This window comes from Myotis daubentonii, chromosome 10 (assembly GCF_963259705.1).
Source record: "Myotis daubentonii chromosome 10, mMyoDau2.1, whole genome shotgun sequence".
Classification (NCBI taxonomy): domain Eukaryota; kingdom Metazoa; phylum Chordata; class Mammalia; order Chiroptera; family Vespertilionidae; genus Myotis; species Myotis daubentonii.
The window spans coordinates 41,476,386-41,503,536 of record NC_081849.1 but is presented as its reverse complement, the minus strand read 5'-3'; the positions used below and the strand labels follow the sequence as shown (position 1 = coordinate 41,503,536).

General features: G+C 34.5%; 1 protein-coding gene across 2 annotated transcripts in view; it reads left to right on the top strand.

Moving 5' to 3' along the window:
• Window positions 1-27,151, top strand: part of SEMA3A (semaphorin 3A) — a 193,916-nt gene that overhangs the window by 83,127 nt on the left and 83,638 nt on the right. For both annotated transcript variants that reach the window (XM_059712176.1, XM_059712175.1), the window contains one exon: window positions 19,036-19,129. In XM_059712176.1, coding sequence (XP_059568159.1) covers window positions 19,036-19,129 — 94 coding nt within the window. The remainder of the gene's footprint in view (window positions 1-19,035; window positions 19,130-27,151) is intronic.

Sequence of the window (27,151 nt, the reverse complement as noted above, 5' to 3'; positions counted from 1 at the left end):
TGTCTTCTCAGAAAGCAAATGGTCGCCTATCACTTCATTTTAATCCTAGCAATTAGGGAAATCTGCTTTTTGGTCTTGGACCCTCCTACCTCTGTATTCTTGTTTGGACCACACTCCCCTGCCCTCTCCTGACACTCTGGAGTTCTTTTTCCTCTTTCAGCTCCTTTTCATTCTGAGTCTGTCTTCTTGTAGGTCTTTGTACTTACTGTTTCTGTTTCCTGGACAGATCTTCCTTCACATATTGGGTTTAATAAATCAATCTCACCAATCTCAACTTAAGTGTTACTTCCTTAGAGCACATTTCCCCAACATCTATTAATCGTAGATAATACTACTATTATATACACTCTCGTAGCAACATGGGTGAGGAGGCAGTTTAGTTAAATAGATACATATATTGTGATGATAAGTTCTGTAATAGGGATTAGAGAATTGTCTAATACATGTATTTGCAGGTAGGATTCATGTCATGAAACCTGAAGTATTGAGGATCATTTCTTCATCTCTTGGGGGTTAATTATTCTTGTGTTTTTCCTGTGCAAAAAGCCACAAGGTGCAAATTAGAATGAGAAATCCCCAGCCAGTTTAAACCCTTAGATAAATAACACTAAATAGTCTCTATAAAAGTTTGTAGATACTCATTTTTCAGTATAATCCATTTTATACATTTGACATGTATCCCACTTTCATGTCAGGGATAATCCACACAGATTAACATATGACTATACTGAAATTTTAGCACTTTTGTTGTTGTTGATGATGATAAAATTGTTTTATCACTCAGGCTTAAGTAGAGAACAGATTTAAATTAGACTTTCTCTATAACATTTACACAGATCTGCAACTGAAAGTTATTCTGCTATTAGAGCTCTTATGTAGTGAATCAGAAAAGAAATAGTTGGATGAGATACATAACCAAACTTAAAGAAAGGAAGAAAAGAGGGAAGGAGGGATGGTGAAAAGGAAAGAAAGAGAGAATGAATTAAGGAAGAAATCCATTTTGATAAAACATATTGAGCGAACAATGAATTGATTGCATAATAAATAGTAATAAAAATAGCATGTCTATTAATTTTTACTTGGGGCCCTTTGTTAAAATAGATTAGAAATGCTTTTATACTCTGAATAAAATATGATACGTAAAGATTCTTTGGATGCTCTCATAGCATAATACTTATCTAAAATTTGCATTTCACTTCTGAAGACTAATACACAGGAAGCAATAAATATACTGAGCGGTGTTCAGCAGCAGCGTCTTCCTGACAGTGCAGGGAAGTGGGAGTTTTAAGGTGAGAGGGCAAGGGAGACAAGTAGGAGGCAAAGGGAGAAATATGTGCACACCAACAGTCAAATGATAATAACTGAAGGTAATATTACAAAAAAACAACTATGCTCCATTGTTTGAGTTATGAATTAAAGCTCTCTGAGGATAAAGGCAGATTTTATTTTGCTAAAAGAATTCCCTTTCATCTTCCCCCATCAGGATTTAATTGGCAGGAGATGACACAACCTGCTTAACAATCAGGTATTTCAGAGGTTGAGCAGTTTGACAGGGAGCAAGTTTCCTTGACTCTCTTTAAATGCCCCTTTTCCTCTTTGTGAACAGCATGCATTTGGCAGGTGTAAAACAATAACTCACTAATGCTGTGAGAGCAAAGAGCAGCCGTGGGCAAACTACGGCCCGCGGGCCAGATACAGCCCGTTTGAAATGAATAAAACTAAAAAAAAAGAAAGACCGTACCCTTTTATGTAATAATGTTTACTTTGAATTTATACTAGTTCACACAAACACTCCATCCATGCTTTTGTTCCGGCCCTCCGGTCCAGTTTAAGAACCCATTGTGGCCCTCGAGTCAAAAAGTTTGCCCACCCCTGGCATAGAGAGTGAATTGACCAGAATTCAGACTTTAGAATTTTGTACAGACTTGTGCACAAATGCAACCTACATGTGTCTATTAGGGAAAATGACATTGTACTATTATGGCATTTAATTTTGTTCATAAGTTACTGATTTCGATTCTAGATAAAGCATTTTAGAATTCTCTGATGCTTGGAAGGTTGGGGAATAAAAAAGAAAATTAACATCAAAACCATTGCTTGCTTTTGACAGAAAAAGTACTGATGAAAACTCTTCACTTTTGAGTTCTAAAACAATCAATTTCTGGATATTCATTGTGAAAAAAGTATGGATATTGCTTAAAACATGAGTCAAAGTAAATCAGTTTTCTCTAAGCCTGGTTGACTTTTTTAAAACTACATTGAATTAACCACAGTGTTAGCTAGATTAGGACTTAATTACTAGTATATCATTTTATCTCAAAGGGATATTGTGATCAAATGTGTTGAACCTAGTAAAGCACTCTGCTGAATAAATTCTGCATTGTGACAATAAATACTTCTCATTCTATGTCTACCTCCACCTCCCTAATCCAGCATTCCACATGATAAGTTGTGCTCTTTTAGTTCAGAATTTCTCTCTTCAGGTTACATATGAAATATACAGTATTGTATGAAAAAGACTATTCTTTTTATCTATCTGTGTAGCTTTCTACAGTACAGTATCTGATACATTTTAGACACTTGATAATCCTTTTGCTTTAAGTAAATAACCACTAGTATCAGTTATTACAAATTTAAACATATTAATTTTAAATAGTCTTATTTATAGTAGAAAAAATCACTTAGATAAAAGCATGCATTTGATTCCCCTTTGATTTCTTCTAAGGTATAAGCTTAAATGCCATTATGCTTTGCTTTTTCAACTCTATGTTGTGTATTTCCTTTTCTTTGCATTTGGGTTGAATCCCTCCTCCTTACAGAGAAAGCACGCTATTGCCATTTGGCAGGCTATTCCTGCACCGATTTAGCCAAATTATCTCCAAACACTGTGTTCCCTACACATTTATTTGTGGAGCAAACATTAAAGAATACACATTTTACAAATGGAACGGGGGACTTCTTATGATTTAGCAGTATTGATTGTCAAATTTCTAGGTACATATTAAATATACATGTTGATCTTTCCCTTTGAGATACTTAAAATGACTTACCTAGTCCCTAAACTTCCATGATTTACTTATAAAGTTCCTGCCAGCTTCTTTCCAATCAAACTTCAAATCTGAGAACTACATGCACTTATAGTTCTATCACAACTTAAAAAATAGAAATGATATTTTATAATGTTTGAATTATCTTATTTCTCAGAGAATTTACAAGAAAAAATTTCCCAAAATTCCCAAAACACAATTTCTCTGGTTTATATTCTAAGACAGATCTAACATGAAGTATTTATGTTATAATAATAATAACTAGAGGCCCATTGCACGAAGAGATTCATGCAATAGGCCTTCCCCTCCCCTGACTGCTGGCACCGGTTTTCCTCTGGCTCCCGGGACCCAGGCCTTTGCTCCATCTTCGCGGCTCCAGACGGAGCCTTCCATCTTCACGGCTCTGGATGGAGCCTTCCATCTTCACTCTGCCGCTTCGCCCTATGTATGCAAATTAACCGCCATCTTTGTTAGGTTAAGTTGTATGCTCTCCTGATTGGCTGGTGCGTGTAGTGGAGGGATGGCCAATTTACATCTCTGTCTATTACTAGGTAAGATAATGAGATTTTCAAATATATTGTTCCCTAAAATGAAATTTTTAGATGTTTTACTTAGTTTGTCTCTATATATTTTTAAATATTTCATTTAAATCTCAATTTTGCATCAACAGTACATTGTCTGACCTTTTACTTCTACAGCTGCATAGTTATAAGAAATCACTCAGTTTGTAAAATGCACCTTATAATGATTTTATCATGATAAATTCTAAGCTACTTTGAAAAATGACTATGTTTTTATTAGATATTTCATTTCAGTCAAGTAATTGAAGGTTATAGACTGTCAAATGTTATCTTCAATCCTATAATTGCACTAATATCAATGAGTTTATCACTCTATTTTTGTTTTTAAATTATAATATTTGTAATATGGTATTTGTCAAAATATTAATACCTGATAAGTTTTATAGGTTAGTACCTATGAAGTTAAAAATACTCAAAGACTTGACTTTGCTTTATTTTTGAAATGGCAAAATTTGCACCAGTTATAGTAACGGCAATGTGTGTAAACGTATATTCTTCTGCAAATGGAAACAAACAGAACACTACGAGCTTGAGAATTCTGTTCCTATGTAAGGGGAAGAATTCTATACTGCTCTGAAAACATGCTGCAAAGTGGTGCGTGAGATACTTGTTTATGGATGATTTTTCACCAAGTGGCATTCTTTTTCCTGGCAGCTCTAAATTGACTCATCATTGGGTCTTAGGAAGATCTTTACTTCAATGACTTTTTCACTCAATATGAGCCCAAACGTTTAAACAAATAACTTCGCCTTTTTAAAGAAATAAAAGCCCCTTCCCACTTTTTCAAATGCTGAAAAAGTTGTACCATTAAACAATATTTAGGGCAACAGAAAAGTATTTTTGGATAGTAAAGGGATAATTATAGCATACTTATTTTTGAAATCTAAAACTAATATTTCATATCATGGTAGCTTCATTTGTTGGGCAGAAAGTTGAGAACAATAAATAGGATCATGCATTTCACACTATTTTTCTAAATGTCATATTTTATCGTCAAAGGAAGATAACATATTCTAACATCCTTAAATAGATGTGATAATATATTCATAATCAGTATACAAAACACAGAGAATGCCACTCATGTCACGTTATGATAGTGGTAAATAAAATTGAACCATTTAAGACAGGAATCTTATCCTAATTACCAGTTAGAGACGTAAAATGTCATAATCAACAAACATTTTTAACAAATACTTTTTGTGCTCGTTTTACAATGATAGCAAAATTATGGATTTACAGATCAGAGATAAATTTCTTCCCTTAGAACTATATAGGCACTTGGAAAATAAATAATATGTGTAACATAAAACAATGACTAGTTATAAAATAGTTATGTATAATGTACCATAGAATTTCTGCTTCTGGAATACCCAATTTTACCTAAGTATATTTAAGCTATCTCTAAAGAAGACCAAGACATGAATAGGGTCATTTTGGAAAATAGTCGAACACCACAAGGCACAGAAGAACAAGAGTAAAATAAAATGCAAAAACATAGATGAAAGCCGGCGATCATGAACAAATATAATCAAATACAATAGGTTTTCAAGGACAGAGTTGAGTAGGAATGAAGTGTTCAGGAAAGGTTGCAAGATAATACTAATATTTACAGAAATTAACTGTAAACTAAAATCTTCGTGTTACTCCTGAACATTTTTCTAACATAACTCTGTTTTATCTTTAGCTGTTCTTCTTTCAGGGGAGCTTTCTCTGGCCAGGCCATTCCCAGTCCCCACCCAAGTTTAATCACCATCCTGTCATTCATATGATATTGTCTTTTAGAAATAATATACATTAACATTACATGAGTGTTGTATAAGTAGTTGTTTAATGTCTGTCTTTATAAAACTACAAGTGCCAGAGGACTGATACTGTGTCTGTTTTGTTCAGTTTTGCAACCCCAGCCCCTGGCATGCGGTAGGATCATGAAAAACACTATATAAATTACTGATTACATATCCAAACCCGTTTCTCAGGCCTATCATTTGTTACACAAGCCCCTGGTTATCGTTGTTTAAGCATAAGAAGAAACAAGTTAAGACAACTTGAGGTAGAGCAAGATTAGAAATAATAGATCCTGGTTCTTAGAATGTTTTCTCAGTACACAAACCACATCATTTTTGCTATGGATTTTAAAAATCACACATTTCATGTGGCAACAACTTGGAAAGGTAAGTCTACTATCTTCTAATATGATACCTTGGTCATGCGTATTATTACTGTAGATTCCAGTTCTGTTAATTATTAGTTGTACTCCCAGGGGCATAAGCAGTCTCCTTAACTGCCAAATGAAGAAAAGTATACCTACCTCACAGCTCATTTGTGAGGGATATGAATATGATATGGTACAAAAATAACAATAATAAAAAATAGCATAGCTTTGGTATGTTACTGTCACCTGGGGGAAAGCCTTCGGGAAGTGAAAGTCAGTCACACACCTACTAAGCAGCAGAGCCTGGACTCACGCCCAGGTGCTGAACTTTCAGATCCTGTGCAAGTGGCCGGCACAGGACCCAGCATCTTCCTTTGGTCTCAAACCTGTGCTGCTGTGATTGAACTCTAGTCCCGGAGAAGGGACTGGCCAAGGGACTGGCCAAGTGGACAGTGGTAGTAGTGATTGTAGTAGCTATGTCGACAGCAGCAGTCTTTCAGCCTCTGATGTCCATGGTCCAGTTCTATGAAAGTATCAAGCAGAGCACACACAGGAAATTTACAACAGCCACGGGGGAAGGAAAACAAGGGAAGCAGCGTTGCTCTGACCTCTTCTCTGATGTCATGCAGCTGCTTGTTTTGGGGAATTGGAGCAATGATAATGTGCCCAACAATGGCAAAACTACCCAACAGCACTAACATGGTATGCAAGGCAAGTCGTCTGGGTTGACCATACATTTAAATCACAGGTGTACCTCTCTCTTCCCAAATAATCAACGATATCAAAGCCTCCAACTAACAACCACTGTGTCTTCCTGGTAACCCACAAGTGTGCATCTATTCCTTTATGCCTTGTTTATAGTTAAAAGGGCAAGGAAGTGTAAAATATTTGTGGAGAATGATGGCTTTGTTTATTTTTAAAAGGTCAGGAAGCTACAAAAATTGAGAGTAATATGATGGGATGCTTGAGATAAAGTTAATTTTATAGTATAAAGTAGTTCAACAAATGTATTCCATGGTTTTTCATTGTTTGTCCTCTGGTAACTGTTATTGGACTTTTGTCTGCCAACAATATCATAACTTCAAAATGTCCAGGTATGCTATCATTGAGAACATTTAACACACAATTCAGACTATTCCTCAATTTAGTTCCTCTCATATTTCTCCTTACTCAATCTTGCGGCAATTTGTCATTTCCATGTCTGTTCACTCACCGCCCTCATCCCAGCCCATGAGTTACTGTGTTTCCCCAGCACAGTGTCTAAGATTTTACGATCAGTTTCAAAGCTCTGTGTAATAGGATATCCTCCTACTTCTATGTTCTCATTTCCTATGACACCCCCTCTCATCCTCCCTTTGGTCCTCCTAAGCTTCTATATAGTCAGTCCATTGATGCAGTTAGCCAAAAAATACCTCATTCCAAATGTAGCATCCTCCCTCACGACTAGTGACATACCCTTAATTCTTCTCATCCTTCCAGAAACCCACATAATTAGGCATCACATTACATAGACATTTTCAGGTTCAACATCCTGTAACTTTATTTTTTCTGATGGCATTATCTCTGACCAAGGATAATGACAACAAATAGCAGCTTACAAGTTGATTTTGACACTACTTGACAGTCTGTATCTATAAAGACAAAAGTAATTCACTTACTGTTGAGACCAGATCTCTACCGTATTTTGCTCCTGTTCAGAAATTTTGACTTAAACATTGGGATATTTGAGGCAAATGAGTGTTGTGCCTTTTTATTAATCAACTAGAGAGCAAATTTTCCATTTTTCCTGAAATGTACTGCCTTGGCATTGGCAAAATTGAATGTCTCCAAATACAGACTAGAGTTATAATATATGCCATATTGAGAGCGTAAAATTAATTAATAGGAGAGTCAGCTCAAATTTCAGAGGGAAAAAAGTTTTCTTTTTTAAAATAACAAAATAAAGCAGCTCTCTAAAAAAAGTGTTTTTTCATAAATCAAAGTGCTAGATTTATTCCAAATCATGTAGTTACAATTGTTTATATGAAAACAAAGAACTCTTGCTTTATAAGCAGAAACTGTCTTCTACCAGTGAGATTTATTTATAAATAAAGTGTTCACTATAGTAGATTAGAGATAATGACCCAAAAGTCAACCCAACATGTGATATAGATTTTCTCTATTCTAATTAATTTGAAAGCAAAAGAAGCCATTCAGTATCTGAGTACCTTTTTGAGGACTGTTCTGCTTATATATTTCAGTAGTCACAGCCTTAAAGTTTAACTTTTTAGGATTTTGGATAAATACTTTAGTTGTAAATATGTGACAGGGTCAATACATTTTCTAATAACTCACAAACATTGTTAAACAGCAGTGCGTATATGGATCAATTTAATTATATAAAAAGACTAAGTGAAAAGCAATGGGGGTGTATGACACTATGACAAAGTTTCAAGTCACTTTGAGTGACTTTCCCATTTACTTCTGTGTTTAACCATAATTCATTGTTAACCCTCGTAGTACTTCTATCATGAGATGAGAATATGACTACAGACCTTCTGAGGGATTTGTTATTTATTTATTTATTTGAAATAAATCTGAAAAATGGGGAATATCAAATGGTAAATCCAATGTATTTGGTGGTGATCAAATTAAAGTGCTTAAAGGGTTACAAACTCAAATGCCCACAGTGGCCATGTGGGTAACATATAGAGATGAAAGGAGAAATGTAAAAAGAATAAGGAGAAAAAGTCCTAAGTCTCATGAAAGGCATTCAAATTCAAGATTTCAAAACCCCACGTCAAGGAAATAAAGGATGCCTGTGGGCCAGATTCAGTCCAGACACTGCCAATTTAAATATTTAGTTAGATAATAGGATACGGAGACTCTGTTTTGTTAATAATGTGCTGCATGCACATTATATAAAACATTAAAAATAGAAAAATCAAGATAAATAGGAAAAAATACTAAATAACTTTTTAAAGACAAAATTTTAATGCATTTCCTTTAAGTTTTTCTTACATAGTTGTTCCATTACTACCTATTGCTTCCAATGACTTCACAGAAGTATTAATTCTAGGAACAGTCAGCCTTCTATATTGGCGATTGGTTGAATCCTCAGCTTTTGCTAATAATGGGGCTGCTGCCACCAACCCTTCATGCATACAGAGGGATGACTGTATTATGACATCTTATCTAATAAAAGAGAAACATGGTAATTGGCGTACGACCGCTACCCTTCCCATTGGCTAATCAGGGCAATATGCAAATTAACTGCCAGCCAAGATGGCGGCCAGCAGCCAGGCAGCTTAAAACTAACATGAGGCTTGCTTGCTTCAGTGACGGAGGACTCCAACGTTCCCCGCCTGCCGCTGCAGGCCTCTGAGCTGCAAGCAACTATGTAACAAACATAGAAGCTAAACAAAACCCCAGAAACCTGCCGGGCTTCAGCCAGCAGGATCGCAACATTGTAAGCAAAGGCCAGAAACCTACTTTCAGCAACAGAGGCCTAAGAGCTGGAGCCAAGCCTCAAAGCTAAAGCTGGCCCAGAATAAAAATTTAAAAAAAGAAAAAAAGTAGCAGTTGGGAGCTTCAGTTACCCCCAGCCTGAAAACAGCCCTCAGCTCCTCACCCAGACTGGCCAGGCACCCCAGTGGGGACCCCCACCCTGAAGGGTGTGTGACCAGCTGCAAACAGCCATCATCCCCTCACCCAGGCTGGCCAGGCACTCCAGTGGGGACCCCCACCCTGATCCAGGACACCCATCAGGGCAAACCAACCGGCACTCACCCATGCACCAGGCCTCTACCCTATATAGTAAAAGGGTAATATGCCTCCCAGCACCGGGATCAGCGTGACAGGGGGCAGCGCCCAAACCCCCTGATTGCCCTGCGGCTCTGTATGTGACAGGGTGCGGCGCCCCAACCCCCTGATCGGCCCTGCTTTGTGAGTGACAGGGTGCGGCACCCCAACCACCCCCCCCCCCACGGGCCCTGCTCTGTGTGTGAGGGGGTAGAGCCTTAACTTCCCCATCGGCCCTGCCTTGAGTGTGACAGTGGCGGCGCCCCAACCCCCTGATCCGCCCTCCTCTGTGTGTGACAGGGGGCGGTGCCCCAACTCCCCTATCACCCCTACTCTGCGAGTGACAGGGGGGTGCTCCTCAACCCCCTGATGGGCCTTGCTATATGCGTGACAGGGGGGAGCTCCCCAACCCCCTGATGGGCCCTGCTCTGTGCGTGACAGGTGGGAGCTCCCCAACCCCCTGTTCGACCCTGCTCTGTGCTTGACAGGGTATGGAGCCCCAACCACCCAATCGGCCCTACTCTGAGCGTGACTGAGGGTGGCATCGCAACCTCCCAATCCGCCCTGCTCTGTGCATGACAGGGGGTGGAGCCCCAACTCCCCAATAGGCCCTGCTCTGAGCCCGACCAGGGGCTGCACCTAGGGATTGGGCCTGCCCTCTGCCACCCGGGAGCGGGCCTAAGCCAGCAGGTTGTTATCTCCCAAGGGGTCCCAGACTGCGAGAGGGCACAGGCCGGGCTGAGGGACCCCCCTTTCCCCCCCCCAAGTGCACAAATTTTTGTGCACCAGGCCTCTAGTATTTAATATAAACATCTATTTTAACACCCACATTAAATACAATTTTGTAGATATGCCATTGCTTACTGTTCCCTTCTTATTGGCATTTTCTTTTAAATTTATCTTGATTGTTGAAAGTTTTATAGATGTCTCCTTTGTTTATTTTATTTTTCTCCCCTTGACCACCTCCACGCTGCTCCCGCCCCTCCCAGGCCTTCACCACACTATTGTCTATGTCCATGGGCTATGCATATATGCATATAAGTTCCCCCTATTCCCCACATTTAAATATTTTTCCAGAATTCTAAATACCATGATGAACCTCTTCTTGCTTTACATTTTTTCTTTTTCTTTTTTTTCTTTTGCATTTGTATGTATTTCCAAGAGCAAAATAATCAAGATAAAGTTTACGGACACTTTAAGGATCTTCCTAAGTCCCAAATTATTCTCTAAAATTTATATTCTCACCAAGAATTACCCGGATTGTCTCTCGCCTTCAATACCTGTACCTAAATAGTGATTATTTTTAAAATATTTGCTACTTTGCTGAAAGAAAAGCTTGTATTTACATCATCTGATTATGACAACACTTGAATGACAAGGCTTTGCTAAAACAAAGCTTAATATAAATAAAGTGTTAATTCTCTTGCCCTCATTACTTCCCAGATGGTATCTATTTAAAAATCTTAAAATGTAAAGTAACCATAAAAGTAGATTCCAATTCTTCTACAGTACATATGCTCCTTTGCATTGACATACTTACACTGATAAAAATTTCCCAGTGTTTTCTAATCATGGGTGTGACAAACACATTTATAAAAATAATTGATAAACATAATAACTGTACTTTCAAAATTTAGGTTAAAAAACACCCTGATGCTATATGAAAATATACGTTGGTAAATAAGAATGACTAGTTTTTAATTTAGAAGACTTACAATTAAGTGGAAAGATCAAGTGAAATGTTCTACTTTTTAGTTTTTGTTGGACTGTATGTTCACTCTTTGAGCTGACTTGATCAAGTCTCACTGGGGCAAAACATTAGAGTAAATTGTTCAAGTTCTGGAATTTCTCATTCTAGCCAATATAGAATATTTTTCTTTCATTGTTATATACCTTGGGAGTTAACAGGCATTCATAGCTGAATAATTATACCATGACAGGTATGTGATATCTGCATAAACTCAAATTAAGCTCTTATTAAACTGTAATCTGCATGAAGTCTGAACACATATGCTTTCTCTTTTCCTCGGTTTATACTATTAATTTTAATGATGACAAAAAGCAGATGAATTATGTCACTGTTTATTTGGGGAATCCAGATAAATTCATGTCCCTTAAATTTTGAGGGCAAATACTATTTAACCCAGCTGTATGAACTGTATGTATGTACATACTCTTACTAGAAGGACAATGAATAAAGTAATACTAACTTTTCACACACTTGCGAACAGTGACTTCATATGTTTTTCTGAAAATAAAGTTATAAATTGGGTAATTCCTTCGACTTGTCTTTATTAATAGTAACATAGTCAATTCAGATGCATAGCTGAGTTAAGAGATATTCTGTTCAACACTTTAATGTGTTTATAAAGTAACTTGGTTTGTAAATCAAACACACACAAAATTAGAGTTTTATAATTCCTCCTTTTTTATAATTCCTGGAAACAGGTTACCTGGCTCTGCTATATACTAGCTGTGTGACTTAAGGCAAGTCCTTTTTTCTGCCTCGTTACTTCATCTACAAAATTAGAATAATCATCCTATTTCAAGAGGCAGTGTAAGGATAAAAAAAGTAAATACCAATAAGCACTTCACTGATGGTTGCTTAAGAGATATTAGCTATTATTATCATAGCAAATGAGTTATCAACATGCTATCGAAGCAGAGTTGTACCATTGCTATTTTATTTATGATAATTAAAATGATAATAAACTAAATTTCTACATAGCAAAAGCATGATACCTATTAATATACATTATCATATTTAACCCTTGAGGTAATTCTGTGGAATGTTTTTATTTCATAATTAAGAATATTAACTCTTGAGTGATTTAAAAACTTGTTTTAAAACACATGATCAATAAATGGCACACTGGGTCATAGAATCTAGATTTCATCATTCATAAACAATAATATTTTTACTGCATATACTTTAAAGGTCACATAACAGGAAAATTCTGGGTCACAGGAAAGCCATGTAATCTCTGGAGACCAATTTCACAGGTAAGATTTCACTACACTGAAGCCATGCTTGAACAGACACAATGAAAATTGAAATCAATAAAGCCAAGGAGCCAAGCATCTCTACTCAGGTTCAAGTTGTAGATGAACTTTATGGAAATGTTGTCTGCCCTGATCATGTTATCCTCATTTCCATTTTGGATCCTAAGAACTTCTCAGAAACAAAAACTGTATCTGTATTCAATTTAAAAAGTCTGCTGGAATTTAACTAGAGATTGGTCATATGTATCATGAATATTTTTTCTTTAACTTCTTTATTGTTTAAAGTATTAAATATTTCATGAATATTAAACTGAACTATCTATATAACTGGAGCATTTTTATTGTTCAATTTAATAGATAAAATACATTTTGATCAAAAGAGTTATGATATAGTGGGCTTTGTAGCTATACTTCCTGAGGAACATGTCTTTGCCAAAGTATATATTTAAAAATAAAATAGTGGTCAGTATTAAGTATAATAATTATAATTATTGCTTTAAATATTTTAGCTTCAAACAACTACATTTGGATTGAATTTAAAACCAAATATTATAATTATTCTACATATAAAAATACTCAAAACTATTAGTGATTATGAAAGAATGGTATTTTTAATATACTCAGGCCTTACAGGTATAGCTTTTCCTTGAACTGACTTTTTAATGAATTTCTTTTTTAATCAACAGTCACTTACTTGCATAGTTTTTGTTTATTTTATTGTAGGGAAACACAAAATTTTAATATGATATGGCCTAGACCATAGTTAGACCTGAGGCAGGGCTGATACATTATAATCAGGGCAGAAAATTATACTTGCTCTATTCACATAGCATTATTTTTTAAATTTCTCAGCACTCACTGATGAAGACCAGGTTACATTTCCTTTGTATCTTCCCGCAATGTATATTGTTAAATAACTATTTTTGACAGAGTAATTTTTTGAAGTTTATTATTCATAATTACTCCTATATTCCTTTGAAGATCCAAGGACTCTTAATAGCTCTCAATTTTGAAACAACTATGGAAAATACGCAGATTCCATCCAGGCCAGGAAACCCAAGTTTGAATGATTAGAATAGCAGAGGAATTGGGGCAAAAGTTTAATAGCTGAATTTATAAAAATAAAATAAGTTCCAAACATTAGTGTGTGGAGAATGAAAATAAAAATGGGTTTAAAAAATCTGGAAAATCTCTATATTTATGTTCAAGGAGGGGGGCAAAGGAAGCAGAAGCAAATGTCCAAGGTCAGAGTGAGAGTAAGATAGAATCACATCATGTTAGAAATGCAAAGGTCTCTGGGGGATAACTGATTAGGGACCTCTTATCATGACTACATAAAGTCAATAAATTCTAAAGATTGCTTACATACTGTATGTATGCTTAGCTTTAATATTCATGGAGAAAAATTCATAGACTTGTTGGAATCTCAATAGGGATTCTGATGCAACAGAAGTTAAGAAATGTGAGCTATAGAGAAGCTAAATGATTTAACCAAGTCACAACATGCAAAATTCCTTTAAACCGTGTAAGAAGACCAACTTCCCTCGCTCTCCAGGTCATGGCAATAGCTCTTTTCCTGCCACCAGGCTTGTATGTTTATAACCCATCCTACACATCACTGTCGGATCCATCATGATATTACACCTCTTTGATGCTATTGTTCTCCAACTAAAATTATCTCTGTGTCTCTGACACCTTCTGAATACAGACTAAATTGCTTATTCTGGCACAGAAAACTTTCCACAGTTTGATTCCAAATTTACATTCAGTCTTATCTCTTAATATGTGTATATATTTTCACTGTCTAAACTGAAGTTCATGTTATATCTTAAATATGAATTATACTTATTTTTGAAGGTGCTTTCGTTCATGCTGTTTCCTCTTGATAGAATAATCTGCCTCCGTGCTTTTCTCTGTCTTCTCTCTATGAGCTCCTCTGACTCTGCACCCACCACCTACGCACACACATACACAGACATACTCATCTCCCACCAAAATACATCTTTCACAGGGATCGCCTAAGACCATCGGAAAACACATATATAATTACATATTGTTTTTGTGATTAATCACTATGCTTTAAATATGTTCAATTTGTAACAATGAAATTGGGGATCACCACAACATGAGGAACTGTATTAAAGGGTCACGGCATTAGGAAGATTGGGAACCACTGCAGGAAAGGAAGTTCACACTGGGGTTGAGAGCTGAGCAGGAGGTGGGGGGTTGCAAAGATTAAAAAAAAAAATCCATGGTATGACCAGGGAGTACTTGATAATTCAGTATAGCTGGAAATCAAGGCATTTTTTTGTGTGTGTGAAAAAAAAATAGTATATAGTTTTAAATACTAACTATTGAACTTTACATATTTTATATAGCTTCTCACCCAAAATGGTCATTCTATCATATAGATGTAGGATTTTCTTACTCATCTTTTTTAGAAATATCACTTATGTTTTAATTGTTACATAAAACAATTAAATTGCAATTTTGTTACCTAACTTTATTACTTGGACAAGATTGAGATTTAGGAAATATATTGCCATGATGTCACCCATGGTTTATAATTTATAAGACTTTGGATTAGACATTAGCACAGTTATTATTTCCTCTAATGCCTTACCTCACCTCAGTCTAATAACACTCAGGAAATCCACAAGACAAAGGGGAAAGAGTGGTCTCAAAAGTTAAAAATAGTTGCTGAAAATTGATGCAATCATGGAATAAAATATGGCAAAGTAACTTATATGATATGCTCATAGTATCTGCTAAAGCAATTAGAATCTATGCAGCTAGATTTTTGTTCATGTATTACTAAGAATGGAAACCATTTCAGCCCAAGTAAGACATAAACTGTGCAGTTTGTGTACATTGTTCTTGTGATATTTTGGTCTCATTATTTGCATATGTGATCTATTTAATACTCTTTAAAATATAAAATCATTGAGTAGCAATAAGATTTCAAAAGGCCTAATAAGTACAACTGGACAGTTTTCTATGTGACATGTTACATGTGACAACATAGGATGCTAATAATCAATTATATTAAAACAGTTCATGTATAATAAATTAATATCTTCATATATCTAATAGGTCTTACAAGATAACAGGAAGAGCAATATTTATGTCTCTTTAATATCAATCCCATTAAATTTATCAGACATATTAAAAAGGTAGTCTTATTAATTGAGAATTTTCATACATGTTATATTTAATAACATTTTTAACAAAGCTTTTGAACTAGACTCCTGTTTAAATATAGGAAAGAATAATTTTCAGTGCATTTGCAGTGTTCAAAGCATTCACATGTATTTTAAACACATGTCCTAATTTCCAATGATGAAAATATAGGCAAGTATTTCCACTGTGACACAAACATATCGATCAGTATAAGAAAGCATGATTTTCTTGTGCCAACTATAAACAAAACTGAGGAAAAGGAAATTAATTAATATTTTCAAGGGCACACTAAGTATTATTTTATGTAATTTATTACAGTGAATCTTCACATAAACCCTATGAGATTTTCTTATACTCCGTTTACAGATGAGGAATCTGAGCTCAGAAAGGTGTAGGGATTGCCTGAGGCCCAGAGCAAATGAAAGGCAGAGCCAGGGATAATACCCAGCTCTGTCTGATTTCAACACACTTGGACCCCATTACTGCGTGTAATGGCTATAAAGTTTACACAACAAACATTTGTATGTGGGAAATCTCTTTTACTTCCCTATTCAAAATGAAACTTATTTATTCTAGGCTCCCAGCTCACTAGGCTGGAAACAAAATTCAATTCTTTACCCTTCAATAGAATCATATAAGAATATATAATAATTACATAGTAGATACCCAGAAATTTGGGAAAGAATTACATTTAAAGTGGGGGTGGAGGGGAGAAGGAAGGGAGAAGAAGGCCTGCTTTGAACATATGGCCTGAATCCATGATGAAGGATTGATTTTCATCTTCTCTTGAACCATAACTGACAGGCTTAACCTCTCTTCCTATGAACTCTAATCCTTTACTTTGTAAATCAAATACTAAACACCAGGTTGGAAGTACTTCTCGTCTACCTTGCCATTGTCTTATTAACTTGGACACAAGATCCCAGATATCAAATGTCTCATACTTTAAGAGATATCTCCTCCATCTTTGTCAGTATTGGAAAATGTCTTAAGAGGACAATAAATTTATAATATTTATGACAATGTTTTCAACCACACCACCAATTCTCCCTGCTGCTACCTCTAACCTGTGATAAATAATCATTTATGCAAACATTAATGATATTTTTATGATTTGTGGCAATAGAGTATATATCTTTCTCTAAGCATATTTGTTTTGGATTAGTTCCTAATTTTTATCAAAATACATCCAAATATTTTTCTTAGCATATTCCAATAAGTTTAATATTATAATCTTAATATTCAAGTGCCTGTAATAAATCAGAATCAGACTGTCAAAGTACAGTGGGAAGGCTGGGGAGTGTTGTGGGGGGAGGTAAGAGATCAACCGAAGAACTTGTATGCACGCATATAAGCATAACCAATGGACACAAGACGCTGGGGGGTGGGGTGAGGGCATGTGCTGGGGGATAGGGAAGGCCAGGGGAAGGTCAATGGGGGGGGGGGAGACATATCTACTACTATCTGTAATACTTTAAACAATAAAATAAAATTTAAAAATAAATAAATAAGTTTATATTGTAAACAAGTTTGTAATTTCATGACTAATATAAATGTCTTTGGGTAATAGTTCTTTCAAATTATACTAGGAAAAATTACAGTAATGATAATGTTTGTCTAATTTTCATATTCTTTGGTTGCAGTGATAATATGAGAAGTATTAATATAATACAAATAAATTATAGTTGTGTGTTTTTTATGTTGCTTGCTGCTTTATAAAGGCTTTATTTAATTCTTTTAAATTTTCTCAATAAACAAGTCAGTTACCAACACTGATTTTGCGGAACCTGCGCCTCAAAGATATTAAGTGGCGAGCCAATCATTGGCCTAGCGGGGCCTGCCTTCTAATCACTGTCCTTGCGCTACAGCTTAGCACAATTCTGAGAAACCCTGTGAATTACCCCACCATGTAAATTTTAGAATCCAGCTAAAGAGCCATTCTTGCTAGAGGATAACTAAGTACCAAGTACATGGGATCAGTAATTCTCACTCACAGTAATAAAAATGGGGAACACATTTTGTTTCCTTTTTATTTCACTCTTCCTCCCTAACCCAAATGAATTTTAAGAGTCATAATTTGAAACTCTGCCATTAGCTCCATCAGAAATATTAAATTTTAAAGTGTCCCATAAATGAACACCATTTACTATTCTAAGAAGATAGAAAATACTTTTATGTGAATACTAGAAATTGCCAAAGAAGCTATTTTATTTCAGCCTGTGGACAAGTTAATGTGCTTCTGGAAAAAGCATGCATATTCTGACCTAATTTATCCCCTAGTGCACCTGATTCTGAAAAGAGTGCTCAGAAAGGCATTCCTCCCCACCCCCCAACCCCACCACCAACCCCCGTCCCCGCCCCAGTTTACTATTACATAGAAGTTTCAGGAGCTTGACACATGACACATTCTGAGGGCAGAGTCTCAGGCATGAGTTAGTTGCCTCCTTTTTAAGGAATTTGTTGCAGTGCTTCCTGGAATACTTTCTACCGGGGAACTGTGCATATTTCTGTACTAGTCAAATATTCACTCCAGTTTCTGGGTACTTGAATCATCTGAGCAGACTTCCCAGGGATAAAAAAAGAAAAAATGTGTCACCTGTGTGTTTGTTGTTCTAATGATACTACCTTCAGGCACACCTCCCATAACATACAGTTTTATATTTCTCACTTAGAGAAAACGATAAGGATCGTTTCAGTTCCAATGGAATTTAAAAATGCTTCAGAAGCATGTAAGCCCCAACGTAGTAGAAATGACAAGAGTAGGGGAGTAACTGCAATGGCTATTTAGCATTTCCTTCTGGAACACAGAGAAAAATAAGATAGCGTATTTTATTCGAGACATCTAATATAGTTCATTGCTTCTTTCTCTTTGTGAAGGAATAAAAAGAGTCATTTAAATTTAAAATCCTCTGCTTCAAGAGCCATCAGGCTAGCTCTTGGCAAACCTATGTGATAAAATGACCCCCCTACTCTTATCATGACATGTCTTGTCTTTAGATTTCATTCATACATTATTCCTTGAAACATGCTAAATGCAACCAAAAATATATATATATATATATATATATATATATATATATATATATATATATATATATATCACTGAACTAAGTAGATTTTTGGTTAGTAATAGCTAGATATTAATTCACTCAGTTATTTTGCCATCTCTACCATTTACATAAATAATTATACCCCTTGAAAATGAGCATGAATATTCAATCTCTCTCTGATTAACTGGCATGATAAGATATTTCTTGTCATAAATAAATTATATCATTTTTCTTATCTATAGGACAACATTTTTAAGCTGGAAGATTCACACTTTGAAAATGGCCGTGGGAAGAGTCCATATGACCCTAAACTGCTGACAGCATCTCTTTTAATAGGTGCGTAGTCAACAACCAATTAAACAGTGAATTTTCTATAGATAATAACTAGAGTGCATGTTATTTATTATATGCTAAGATTATTGAACATAAACTACTTTAGGAGTATATGAGTTGAGATATTTTCAAATATTTTGAAAATTGAGTAAGTACTAAGAGCTCTTTTGATGATTGTATTATGTAGATTCTGATTCTTTTTACTCAAAGTGTTTTAATAGTATCTTTGAAGTTGCTGGCTCAATCACTATATGCATCTCCACTAGAACTTTCAAGTTTTTATTTTGAAAGAATGGTTTTGTATTTCATTTCATGAAAGGGGTGTTTCAATTGAGAATTTTGACAAATCAAAAGGAAAGAATGAAATTGTCTTGTTAAATTGTAGTTCTAAGATCAGTCACACTCTCAACATTTGGAAACTTAATCAGCACAATCAGTCTAAATGGAGGTATGATTGGCAGAGACCCTATTGTGTTACTTTGAGTTGATGAAGGTCTTCTGTATTCATCTTTTTGACCTTACATCTTTCACTCTTTTTAAAACAAAACATTTTACATACTCTTTCTACCCTTTTCTCTAGTTTTTTTTTTCCTTTCCTTTTTTCCTTCAGCATTAAAGATGGGTAGTAAATGCTTAGCCAGATGTTGAGATGTTATAAGTAGGAAAATAGAAATAGACAGATGAAGGAGAAAACTTTAGTTTGTTTTGAAAGATAATGTTTCCATATTTTTTACTACTTATGGACTGGAGTTAAATAAAACACAAAACAACGTTAACATCATTAAACAATTTTTCTTCTTAACTTTTGTTATATCAAGAACCTAAAATACAAAAGCTACTTGGTCATTACCGTGCTCCTGAATGTAGTTTCTATGTAATCATGTGGAAATTATGTAACTTGTTTCCTTTTTATAAAACATAGAGAGTAATTTTTTGATTACACAATAAAAATAATAGTGAATTTTTTCAAGTGTAAAATTTCTAGTTGAAATTTGAATATTAAATCTGGATTTCTATAAAGTAAATTTGGGCCAGGCTGGTGTGGCTCAGTGGTTGAGTGTCAACCTATATACCAGGAGGTCATGGTGTGATTCCCCTTCAGAGCTCAATCCCCAGTGAGGGGCATGCAGGAGGTAGCTGATCAATGATTCTCATTCATCATTGATGTTTCTATCTCTCTCTCCCTTCCTCTCTGAAATAAATAAAAAATATTTGTAAAGTATTTGGATTATTATTTGATGTGTCAAAAGTTCATAACGTTTTGCCAGTATTTTCCTTTTAAAAAATATTTTTCTACTTAACAAAATAGAACTAGTCATATTGACTGCAGTATTAGTGATAAAGATATATTTTTTCAGTATTCCAGTATTCTCTAGTGTTTACTTCATAACTACATTTCACTGATCCCTTTCCTTTTAAGAATAAAACCACTACTGCATGAATTATCTCCTTTATTGCTTTTCAAATGTAGACAATTTCAGTCCATTTGATCCATTTATGGAGCATTTTAACAAAAGGTTAAGACCTGAAGAAATGCAGCAAATATAGTACACTTATAATTTTCTATTCACAGATAGCCTAGTGATTACACGTGGATGACTTTCTTAAGTGCACACACAGAAATTTGAGAGTTGTCTTAAACAAAGGGAAGGAATCCAACCTTGTTCAAACTTGCAGCTTATACTTATTTAAACTGCATACTGGACAAAAAATAGATTTGCCTCAAAAAGCAGTATGTAAAATTGTGCCTAAAGCAGCTTTAATGTGTGGTATGTTTCTCAGTAGGGATTTGCTCGATTATTTATTTTAATATTCCATTGAGAAAGGATGATGACAGGTAAGTATTACATAGTTCATTTGGTATGCAACCACACAAAGTCCACAAAGACTATTAACTCCACAGTTTGTGTTTTATACTAGAAATTCTTTGAAAAAAAGCTACATAGGTTTGTGAAAAGGAAAAGAAAATGAGGGAAGTGTTGTGAGCCCAGGAGACGATGTATGACTAAGAATTACAGTAGGCATTTCAGAAAAGCAGCTTTAAAATGGAGGTCCAGAACTCACCTACCTAATATGATGAACTAATTGAGTCACTTTCAGAGATATTTAGTGCTTATTCACAAGGAAGTTTCTTCAAGCCAATATAAATTAATTTCTCAATCAATTGGATAGAAAGATGCGGAATGCGGGCCAGATTAGACCTGGTAAAGTCCCTCAAAATATCTACAACACCATTTTAATTCAAGAGCCGTGACTTCCTTTATTGAGGTTACTTGCTTCTTTTATAACTAGGCTATAAATTCTTCTTCTCACAGTACATTTAATTCCCCTTGTTGGATGTTTCTGGCATCTTTCCATGATGCTGCTTAAAAAAGAATGCTTGCTAATTTAATGGAATCTTTTTACACATAAATATTTTCTACCGCACTTCCCAAACTTTTGCATACAATAGTAACTGTCTCTGAAATATAAAGTCTGCACATTATATATTAGTGAATGACTGTTGGGAAAACCTACATCTATCCAAAAGATTTTGAGTATATTCTTCTCATTTCAGCAATAAGAGAAATTGTGAAGGTGGTTTCTGGGTTGCTTCCTTTCCCAAGACTGAGAAAGAAAATGTCATGTTTGACACAAACCACCTATAAAATGGCTAGAAGGGCTTGGCAGCAGATTCTTTCAGACCTTCTATTAAGCAGTTTCAACTAGTAGTAAACTTTAAAACCAGATGACAGCTTAAAAATTTTAGTTTATGAAATCTGTCAAGGTTTAAAAGGACCTCATTCCAAAATGCCATGGGTTTTTCAGCTGATGACCATAGAAAATATGGATTATCTCCTGAGCAATACAGAGCTACTGAATTGTCCCCAAATATTACAGTCTGTCTAAACTTTTAAAATCAAGTTAGTAAAGTTAATTTTTCAAATCCTCTTTAATAAAAACCATTGTCAATATTAAATTGCTCTAATATTTTTTGATATTTCTTCTTTCACCCACCTCTACATATTTTATGACATTTTTACAAAATTCTTCATAAACAGCAGTAGTTGTCCTGCTCAGAATAAATACCACGTGTGAACACAGCAAAAGCATAAAACTTAGTATTTTCCTCACTAAGTATCATCTCACATTTTCATGACTTGAGAGGAATAGCCAACTTGAAAGCCATTTTGTTTTAAATCTTTTCCAGGCATTGCAGTGATAATAATTTATAAATATTCCACCACTAAGAGCTATTACTGAGGTCTAGACCAAGGGTCTGTACTGTTAACTAGAAAGTTGCCTTGTCTCAAGAATAAACATAATTTGACATTAGGATATACTCTCACTTTGTGTTAGAGCAAACAAGGTACTCCTTACATTGATTAACTATAACTGAGACAATTATTTGAACCTCTCTGAACAACGGTTTCTTTATATATAAAATGGCTTGGCCATATTAACTCCATTGGTTTGTTGTGAGGCTTAAATAAGACAGCATACTACATTTGAGTGCTTACATATTCTGAAATATATGTTAAACAGAAACAAGCAAACAAACCAAACACAACTGGTAACAGTGGTTGCCTTTAGGAAGTCTGGGAGACAAATGTTGTACCTTATACATTTTCTATTTTTACTAACTTTGTACTATGTGCATATATTAACTACGCAAAAATGTTAGTTTTAAAGGACAGCATAAGTAACAAAGTCATCATATTATACAGTGTGCGGCAAAAGTAAGTTTATAGTTGTGGGTACTCAAAACACAGATTTTATTATTGTTATTATTTATTATTGTATTATTTTTCATACAAATAACTATAAAACTACTGTTGTCCCACCCTGTGTTCAATCATATACATAAATGTGCTCAATAAATGTAAAAATGTAAAATTATTCTCATACCCTTCACTTCTCAGGAAATAGATTGAGAGAGAGAGAGAGAGAGAGAGAGAGAGAGAGAGAGAGGAGAGAACTTCTCTTTTCCTACATTTCTAATTACTCTGCTATTCTGTGAGTGGGATTTACTTAAGGTGTTAACATAATGTCTTGGTTTTAGGTTTGTTTGATTTTGCTCACATCCATGTCAAACTTTACACCTGTGTTAGTAATGTTTCGTTTTCATAAGGAAATGTTTTTTCACCTTCTGTTTCTCTTCACCACACCCTTCTTAGGAATTGTAATCTAATGCATTAACTGATCTAAGCCACATTTTCATTGCATTTTGAGTTGTGCACAGGAAGACCAGAGTACACGTGAGCTTTTGTTTTTAACACATGTTTCTCAGATAACTCCACAATGGCGGAAATGCAGTTCACTAAACTGTTTGTTCATCTCGGTAAAGCATGCTGTCCTTAAAGACAGTTTCAAAGGCTAACAGTTAAAGAATAGTGTGCTCAAATAGCATCTTTTAAATTTGACAACTTCTGAGTAGTTAGTTACATCTGTCAGCACTAATGTATCTTACGCCATTGTATTATTTTTGAGATATTAAATTGTCTATGTTTTTTGTAGAGAGACTTAAGAACCTGGTTGGACAGAGTATCCACAACCACTTTTTAATAAATATAACAATTTCTTGAGTATATTATTTTATCATAAATTTAATAAAATTGGACAGATAGTTTCTTTGACTAGTAGCTTAATATATATGGAAAACCAAAAAGTATCTATCTTAACCATAGTGTCATTTCAAACACAAGATAACATTGACCTAATACACTACTTCAGATCCCCAGGAAAACATATTTGTGGTCATAAAACTGAAAAATTATCATTATGCTCAAAAATCAACATATAATTTGATAACTTCATAATTGACCTAGAAACTACAAGTTTGGCAAGTAGGCATTTCTGTTAAACCTAGTTGTAAATATGTCAACTGAAGTATACAGTAAATTTCTTATAGCCAGATATCATTAGATCATTTCAGATAACTGCAAAATTCACTAAGTTGTTAGTATATAGTGAAAATGCACAAGTATATTAAATGAAATGTACTCTAAATTGATATTATATTTCTTCTTAGTGAGAATGCAATAGTAGGTTATTCCACCTCCTATAATTTTGCATCCAAACAACAAATATGCCATACATTATCTGGAGCAATTATCCTTGATAAGAATCCTATAGAAACCTCAGCAGAAAATGTGATCTAAGACCTGTTGTAAAGGAATAGTTATTGATATTGAGCACTGACACTATGAGAATGTGCCCTTCATGGCCACCCAATTATCTGGTGCCCTCCAGCTCACAGAAATCACTCCGACTCTTGCCAAAAATAATAATCAGGTGAGAGGTAATTTCCTATAACTGAAGGCGACCGGTATCCAAAATGCAACCTTCCTTTGGTTTATAAGTCAATTGTTTAATTCTGTTTTTAGTAATAAATTGAGTTAACAGCCCTTCTACTGAATAGCTCTTCTACTTTCACTGTTTGTTAAAAGAGGAAAAAATCAGTCATGCTTCCTCTGCCTTTATTTGTACTGATTTTTGCCCTCCTCATGTGGGATGGATAACAAAAATAACTGGAAGTTATAAAATCATTAACTAAATGAATAAGAGAAACAAATACCTACCTTTACTCAAGTAACAGTTTCCAGTTGCTATTGTTTTTGTTATTGCAACTCTCTCCTGAATAGAGGTTACATGTAATAACAACTATAATTATAGATTTTCCTCACATGAAAGCAAGCTTAATGAAAAAAAGAGAATGATTAATTACTGGCATTCTTTACATTTCTGATTGTACCTCCTGTTAGTTATGATCTGTCTGACCACATTCTGATATGATATTATTTAGTTTTCATGTTTTGGTAGTTCTGTATTCTCTTTTTCTGATTTTCATCACTAACATAGTGAAAAGGGAAATAAGCATTAACCAATACTTTAATTTTTTTAAGGTAAAGAGAATACAAGGTGTTCTGTGACAGGTTCACAACTTGAAATTATTTGACATCGATACGATTATTTTAGGCTACTTCCACAACACATTTTACACTTACACCCTGTTATTCACAAAGAACAAGAAACATAATTCCCCTGAAGTTTAAAAATATATAATATCTATATATCAATACTTGTAATATGATACAATATCAACTTTAATAAAAACAGAACATTGGGGAAGGCACAAACATCCCATGGAGAAAAATAATTACAGCAATTGAATATAAGTTAAAATTAAGGCAACAATATGTATTTAAACATTTCAAAGTACCCTTGAAACTTATAGTTAGCTTATGCAAAGCATTTTTGTGCTTTTAGAACAGGATTATTTCTTTTTCTTAAATTATACTTATTGTGGTAACATTGGTTAAAAGGGTGATTTCTTTGCCTTATTGTAAGATTAAATATCACTGCACCATGTTATAGTGAGAACAAGTCAGATTTGAACTTGATATTTAATTAAGTGAAGAGAACATAGATGTTTTTGAATCCCAAAGATACCATATTATGACAATTTGGGATATCATATGAATTCCACTTACTAAACTGATTATTTGTACTTAATATGTTGTGTAACCAATATTTTTAAAAAAACTCATCCTCATAATTTGGAGCTGTTCAATGGTTCTCTTTGTATCATTATTCCTCACAGCTTAGGGGTTTCTCAAAGCCTGTTTTGGTGCATTCAAACACATTAGAGAACCACAGGTCTTACCAAGGAAATTGATTTGGGTTGGGCCACTGAGAATGTCTGTCTTACTGAGAATGTCTACCTTACATTGCAAAGCCCTGATTTGCAAGTGAGAATTGAAGGTGTGAACAAAGAATATCATACATGCAATCCGATTAATAAAACTCCCTCAAAGGCACTTATAACTGAAGATTCAGAGAAAATTTTCCACTCATTTAATAAATACGAAAGTCCTTTGAAAATGGACATAGTATTATTAAAATGTTTAGGTTATAATTTATCTAGACCTATTTTATTTTCTGAATATTTTTAAATCAATGAATTAAAAACATTAACATATCCAAATGATCAACAATATAATATATTTTTTACTGTCATAATGGTAGACTATTTGGAGAAAAATTTATAACTTTTTGTTATTTTGTTGTGCTGATTATTCACTGTAAGTAGACAGGCAACAATGAGTTTTCTGGATGAACTAATATGTGGCACTTTCTGCTTAAAGGGAGGAAAGCATAATAATTACCAATGGGCCTGTGTTTGAACTTTCACCTTGACTTGCCTAGTCATTAGCTGAGCAACCTTGAGTTTCTTGAACTGTAAAATATGGATACCCTTACGTCATGGGGTTGTTGACAGAACTAAATGAGATAATTTGAAAGTGTCCAGCCAGCGCCTGACTGCTGAGCCAGCACAGAGTGGTATTCAGTAAATATTAACTTCTCTTTCTCCTCCCTTTTTCCTTCTCCCATCTATTCTTTACCTTCTGATTAGGAGTCTTCCATCATTAAACTCTGACCTAGAGTAAATTTAGTTTAAGTTGGAATGAGTCAAAGAACAAGAGAATTTAAACTATAATGAATATGAGCTGTTTGTCAAAATTTCTTCCTCTCTGTTATATCTGAGGTTATGTGGTGGACTTTTTTCTTTTTGACTGTATGATAGCATCTATTAAATTCAAACACTTCTCCAAGTTGCTCTATTAAAATACAAAAAAACAAGAAAAATTTGGCAAAGAAAATATTAATACTTTCTGAATTATAATAAAATACAAAAATATTTTTAAATGAATATATTAGAAATTTAATTTCCATACAATAAGGACTATAAGCAAGATTTTGCAATGATTCCTTATCTTAATAAACAAGATTATTAGAATCATAGTATCTTTACACATATAAAAGCAAACAATATGTGCACTTTGTAAGTTTGTCTCTGGTTATAGTGGAAAAGAATAATATTTCATGTTTTATTAATATCCACTGAGTCATATTTTATTCAATTTTTCAAAGTCAGTACTAAATGAGTAGTCAGGTACTAAATTATTGAATGATGATTTAATAAAATACTATAACAAAGACATAAGATTAAAAAATAAATAGCTTTGCATAATGGTGTAGAGA